General features: G+C 40.0%; 1 protein-coding gene across 1 annotated transcript in view; it reads right to left on the bottom strand.

Annotated features, from left to right (window-relative positions):
• Window positions 1-306: 306 nt before the first annotated feature.
• LOC139028099 (protocadherin gamma-A11-like) overlaps window positions 307-7,356 on the bottom strand; it is a 28,250-nt gene continuing 21,200 nt past the window's right edge. Inside the window, exons 2-3 of the mRNA XM_070444654.1 lie at window positions 3,943-4,058; window positions 307-399 (exon numbers count right to left, since the gene is read on the bottom strand). Of these exons, the coding sequence (XP_070300755.1) occupies window positions 307-399; window positions 3,943-4,058 (209 nt within the window). The remainder of the gene's footprint in view (window positions 400-3,942; window positions 4,059-7,356) is intronic.

Here is a 7,356-nt window from a genome sequence, read left to right on the forward strand (position 1 = left end):
CCTAGGCTGGGCACCTGGCCAAACTGAGCAATCTGGGGAGAGAGGGCCTTGCGTCAGTGAGGTGACCAAGAACCCGATGGTCACTCTGACAGAGCCCAGAGTTTTCCTCTGTGGAGATGGGAGAACCTCCCAGAAGGAGTGTGTTGGGTGTGTGGGTCAATTGTCCTGTTGAACAACAACTAAGAGCCACCAGATGGGCATGGCGATAATCTCTGCAGAATGCTGTTTAAGTGTGCCCTTTGAATTCCAAATAAATCACAGACAGTATTCACCAACAAAGCACGTCCACACCATTCACCCTCCTCCTCATGCTTTCACCAGTGGGGAACCCACACATGCGGAGATCATCTGTTCACCTACTCTGCGTCTCACAAAGAAACAGCGGTTGGAACGGAAAATCTAAAATTTCGAGAGGGAGAGATGAGGGGCAGGGGGTAAAATTGGACCGTCACACACTCTCCTTAATTGTGTGACGTCAATGTGAAGGCCCAGCAGCACTAATAGAGGAATGTAGAGGGCCAGGAGTTATTAGATAGGGAGGGCAGTTACAACACAAGCCAGGGAGGTTAAGAGGGAACAACAAACACAGTCTTCAGAACAGGATGGCTCAGAGCAGCAGTGGGACCCACCTCACAGTCAATACAACTGCAACAGTAAACTACTGTAATACTTTAGATGAGATACTGTCTCGTCTCTACAGCCAAAGTGAGTACATCGTGCAATATAAACTTTGCACAGATCAACTGCACAAGTGACACTACCAAATCATCAAATGCATGATTGCCCATTGCTACTGCAACTCCTACATCTACTGTGACACTAAAGACAACCACTGCAACATCTACTATAACACTAAAGACACTATCACTTAACACTAAAGACACATCTACGTTAACACTAGACACAGCCACACTAACATCTACTGTAACACTAAAGACCACATTCTACTGTAACACTAAACAACATCTACTGAACACTAAACAATCTATACAACACTAAGACAACATCTACTATAACACTAAAGACACATCCACTGTAAACTAAATTACACATCTACTGTAACACTAAAGACACATCTACTGTAACACTAAAGGATACAATTACTTAACACTAAGACACATCACTGTAACATAATACATCCTGTAACACCAAAGGCACAGCTGCTACACCACCAGAGACGCATCTACTGTATACACTAAAGACACATATAGTAACACTAAACAACATCTACTACAACACTAAAGACACATCTACTGTAACACTAAAGACACATCTACAGTAACATAAAGACAACATTTACTGCTAGCACTAAAGACAACATTCTACAGGTAACACTTAAGACAACATCTACTGTAACACTAAAGACACATCTACTTCTGTAACACTAAAGACAACATCTACTGTAACACTAAAGACACATCTACTGTAACACTAAAGAAATCTACTGTAACACTAAGACACATCTACTACAACACTAAAGACACATCTACTGAACACTAAAGACAACATCTACTGACAACACTAAAGACACATCTACTGTAACACTAAACACATCTACAGTAACACTAAAGACACATCCACTTAACATAAAACACATCTACTGTAACACTAAAGACAATCTACAGTAACACTAAAGACACATCCACGTACACTAAATACACATCTACTGTAACACTAAAGACAACATCTACTACAGCACAAATACACATCTACAGTAACACTAAAGACACATCCACTGTTACACTAAATACACATCTACTGTAACACTAAAGACAACAATCTACTACAAACACTAAAGACACATCTACTGTAACACTAAAGACAGATCTTACTGAAACACTAAAGACACATCTACAGTAACACTAAAGAACATCCACGTAACACAAAGACAGATCTACTGAACACTAAATACACATATACTGTAACACTAAAGACACTCTACTGTAACATAAAAACCTGTAACACTAACACATCTACAGTAACACTAAAGACACATCCACTGTAACACTAAAGACAGATCTACTAAAACACAAGACACCATCTACTGTACACTAAAGACACATCTACTGTAACACTAAATACACATTTGCTACAACACTAAAGACACATCTACTGTAACACTAAATACACATCTACTGTGACACTAAAGACACATCTACTGTGACACTAAGACACATCTACTGTAACACTAAAGACACATCTACTGAAACACTAAAGAACATATACTGAACACTAAAGACACATCTACTGTAACACTAAAGACACATTACTACAACACTAAAGACACATCTACTGTAACACTAAATGACACATCTACTGTAAACACTAAAGACACATATACTGAAACATAAAACACATCTACTGTAACACTAAAGACAATCTACTGAAACACTAAATACACATCTACTGTAACACTAAAGACACATCTACTGTAACACTAAAGACACATCTACTGTAACACTAAAGACACATCTACTGTAACACTAAATACACATTGCTACAACACTAAAGACACATCTACTGTAACACTAAATACACATCTACTGTGACACTAAAGACACATCTACTGTGACACTAAAGACACATCTACTGTAACATAAAGACACATCTACTGACTAAGACAATACTGTAACACTAAAGAACATCTACGTAACAAAGACACATTACTAAACACTAAAGACACATATACTGTAACACTAAAATACACATCTACTGTAACACTAAAGACACATCTACTACAACACTAAAGACACATCTACTGTAACACCAAAGACACATTACTGTAACACTAAAGACACATCTACTGTAACACTAAAGAACATCTACTGTAACACTAAAGATACATCTACTACACACTAAGACACATCTACTACAACACTAAAGACAACATCTACTGTAACACTAAAGGACAACACATACTACAACACTAAAGACACATCTACTGAAACACTAAAGACACATCTACTGAAACACTAAAGACACATCTACTGAAACACTAAATACACATTACGTAACACTAAAACACATCTACTGAAACACTAATACACATCTGCTACAACACTAAAAACACATCTACGTAACACTAAAGACACATCTACTGAAACACTAAAGACACATCTACTCAACACTAAAGACACATCTACTGAAACACAAAGACACATCTACTGAACACTAAAGACAACATCACTGTAACACTAAAGACACATCTACTGTAACAAAAACACACTAAACACTAATCACATACTAACAACACTAAATACACATCTACTGAAACACTAAAGACACATACTGTAACACTAAAGATACATCTACTGTACACTAAAGACACATCTACTGTAACACTAAAGACACATCTACTGTAACACAAAGACACATCTACTGTAACACTAAAGACACATCGCTACAACACCAGTAGTAGCACTGATACTATGACTGACGTTCCATTGCTTAATTTTACATTTGCATTTTAGTCATTTAGCAGACACTCTTTTCTAGAGTGACTTACAGTTAGTGCATTTCCCCGCCCCCACTTCGGCCAATCAGATCATGTTCTCTGTTCCTACTCTCCACCTACAAGCAGCAACTCAAGAGGGAGCCACCGACACAGGGAATAGTGAGACGCTGGACGGAGGAGGCAGACTCACTGCTGCAGGATTGTTTTGAGAATACTGATTGGATTATTTGTTCAAAGAATTAAAGGAACAAAGAACAACTCAGACTCACATCGCATGTGGCAAGGACTACAGACTATCTCAGTCTACAAAGAAAATTCGCTGCGGTGCCCACCGAAGCCACTCTCCTAGACAAGCTTAATACATTCTGTGCTCTCTTCAAGGCAGACAATGCCAAACTATCCAGGAAGACTCTCGCGCTCCAGACGACTAGGTGCTTTCGCTCTCCGAGGCTGACGTGAAGAGAACTCTCATAAGAGTGAATACTCACGAAGCCACCGGCCCAGATGACATCCCTGGCCGCGTCCTCAGTGTGTGTGCTGATTAGGTCCTGGGCGTCTTCTCTGACATCTTCAACCTGTCCCTGTCCCAGGCTGTAGTCCCCACCTACTTTAAGGAGAACATTGTTCCAGTGCCCAAGAAAAACAAGGAGACACACCGAAATGACTTCACTCCTCGAAGCTCACCTCATCATGAAGTGCTTCAACAGCCTGGTCATGGCCCACATCAAGGCCAGGATGCCAGGCACACTGGAGACACTCCAATTGTGACTTGTTTAGGAAACTGGGCTTATGTTGTGCATCACTACTTCTCAGGAGAAGCATTTGAAAGTCAAGTATTTTTTGGCAGAAATGCCTTCTGGAACATATCAACTTTCATGTGCCTTAATAACAAACTTGTATGCCATCTGCAAATACAAATCAATTGTTAAATTACGAGCCTAGTTTGTTCAGCCACGGAAAAGGAAGAACATTCCCGTATCCTTGTGCAGGTGACAAATAAACTTAGATTATTTGATATAGTACAGTTGAAGTTCGGAGTTTACATACACCTTAGCCAAATACATTTAAACTCAGTTTTTCACAATTCCTGACATTTAATTAGTAAAAATTCCCTGTCTTAGTCATAGGATCACCACTTTATTTAAGAATTGAAATGTCAGAATAATAGTATAATGATTTATTTCAGATTTGATTTCTTTCATCACATCCCCAGTGGTGTCAGAAGTTTACATACACTCAATTAGTATTTGGTAGCATGCCTATAAATTGTTTAATTGGGTCAAAACTTTCGGGTAGCCTTCCACAAGCTTCCCACAATAAGTTGGGTGATTTTGGCCTTATCTCCTGACGGAGCTGTGTAACCGAGTCAGGTTTGTGGGCCTCCTTGCTCGCACACGCATTATTCAGTTCTGCCCACAAATTTTCTACTAGGATTTGAGGTCAGGGCTTGTTGATGGCCACTCCAATACCTGATCTTTGTGCAGTCTGTAAGTTGTAAACCGTAGTCTGGCTTTTTTTATGCCGGTTTTGGAGCAGTGGCTTCTTCCTTGCTGAGCGGCCTTTCAGGTTATGTCGATATAGGTTTCGTTTTACTGTGGATATAGATACTTTTGTACCTGTTTCCTCTAGCATCTTCACAAGGTCCTTTGCTGTTGTTCTGGATTGATTTTCATTTCTCCACAAAGTACGTTCTTCTCTAGGAGACAGAATGCTCTCCTATCTGAGCGGTATGACGGCTGTGTGGTCCCATGTGTTTAGTACTTTGCGTACTATGTGATTTGTTGATAGAGATGAATGGTACCTTCAGGCATTTGGAAATTGCTCCCAAGGATGAACCAGACTTGTGGAGGTCTAGATCTTGCTGATTTCTTTTGATTTTCCCATGATATCAACCGAAGAGGCACTGAGTTTGAAGGTAGGCCTTGGAATACATCCACAGGTACACCTCCAATTGACTCAATGATGCAATTAGCCTATCAGAAACTTCTAAAGCCATGACATAATTTTCAGGAATTTTCAAAGCTGTTTAAAGGCACTGTCAACTTAGTGTATGTACACTTCTGTACAAGTAGATGTCCTAACCGACTTGCCACAACTATAGTTTGTTAACAAGACATTGTGTGAGTGGTTGAAAAACGAATTTTAATGACTTCAACCTAAGTGTATGTAAACTTCCGACTTCAACTGTATGTGTTTTTCAGAGACGGTAATGTGAAGAACATGACCTGCACCACGACCAAAGCTATTTCTGTAATTTGCTCGCCATTATCTCTAAATAATGATCTTGTTGTGAGTTTATTTTCCTGTAATAATGAAGACAAATGTGCTAAAGATGAGTTGTCAGCTACATGATATGGTCATTATTTGAACTGGCTAGAAACTGGCTATTTGAACTGAGCTACACAGCTAGAAACGAACCAAAACATTGTTTAGAAAGTTTATTTTAGTTGCCTGGTTTCTAGATTGACAATAATCTAGCGGGTGGGTTTATTTGTGTTAAAATACATAGTTATGCTATTTTGGACCACCAGGCTGCTGATGCCATGCAGCCTGTAGTTTTTGTTTTTATACTTTTTCTAAATAACAATGGCAAGTTTGATTTCGACAATAGAATGTTGATGATGTCACAGTGACAACTGTCAATAGACATAGTATAAACCAGCCTTTAGTCTTGAAAACATTTGTTTGTTTAGTACATGGCCTCATATGTGAATCCTAAAGAGATGGGTGGGGCTAAGGCTTAAGAGGGTGATAACGATGCTGAATGGGTGTGGACAAGAAAGAGCTTTTCAGTTGGTTTACCAAAACAATCAAGTGCCATTTWCTCAAAAGTGAGGTTAYAAGTTTATCAACTTTCAAATACTTTCCCATTGTTCSTCAACTGTAGTGGATGATATATACTTTTCTAGCTCTGAGTCTCAACTTTTATCCAATGTAAAAAACACAATTTCAAATTTTGCTACATAAGACCGAATCGAGACGGTCGGTCACAATTTGTCTACCGCTCCAACAGATCCACATAAGATCCCATTTCCACTGATATTCACACGGCTGTAACACATCTGAACAAGAGGACCACCTATGTGAGAATGCTGTTCATTGAGTACAGTTCAGGATGCAACACTATTGTTCCCTTCAAGCTCGTCACCAAGCTCAGAACACTGGGTCTGGACACCACCCTCTGCAACTGGACCCTGGACTTCCTGACGGGCAGACCACAGGCTGTGAGGATTAGCAACAACGCCTCCTCCACACTGATTCTTAACTTAGGGGCCCCCCAGGGGTGTGTCCTCAGTCCTCAGTTTTACTCCCTGTTCACACACGACTGCATGGCTTTCATGACACTGACTCCATCATCAAGTTTGATGATGACACCATGATTGTAGGCCTGATAACCAACAATGACAAGTCTGCCTATAGGGAGGAGGTAAGTGAACTAGCATTGTGGCTTCATGACAACAACCTCTCCCTCAACGTCAGCAAAACACAGGAGTTGATTGTTGACTTCTGGAAGCAGAGGAAGAAGAGTCACACGTTTTTAAGCTCCTCTGCATCCACATCACCGAGAACTTGTCATGGTCCAACAACACCACCACTCTTGTCAAGAGGGCGCAACAGCGTCTCTACTTCCTAAGTCGGTTGAAGATATTCGGCATTTTCCTCATTTTCCTCAATAAAAAAGTTATCAGAAAAGTCAGTGCTAGTAGGGGGAAACAGAGTCAAGTGTCAAAGTCATCAGTGTCTCAAGGCCATCAGACTACTAAACAGCAATCACTAACTCAGAGAGGCTGCTGCCTACATTGAGACCACTGGCCACTTTAATAAATGGATCACTAGTCACTTTATACAATGCCACTCTAAATAATGGCACTTTAATAATGTTTACATATCTTACATTACTC

This window comes from Salvelinus sp. IW2-2015, linkage group LG8 (genome assembly GCF_002910315.2).
Source record: "Salvelinus sp. IW2-2015 linkage group LG8, ASM291031v2, whole genome shotgun sequence".
Taxonomy (NCBI): domain Eukaryota; kingdom Metazoa; phylum Chordata; class Actinopteri; order Salmoniformes; family Salmonidae; genus Salvelinus; species Salvelinus sp. IW2-2015.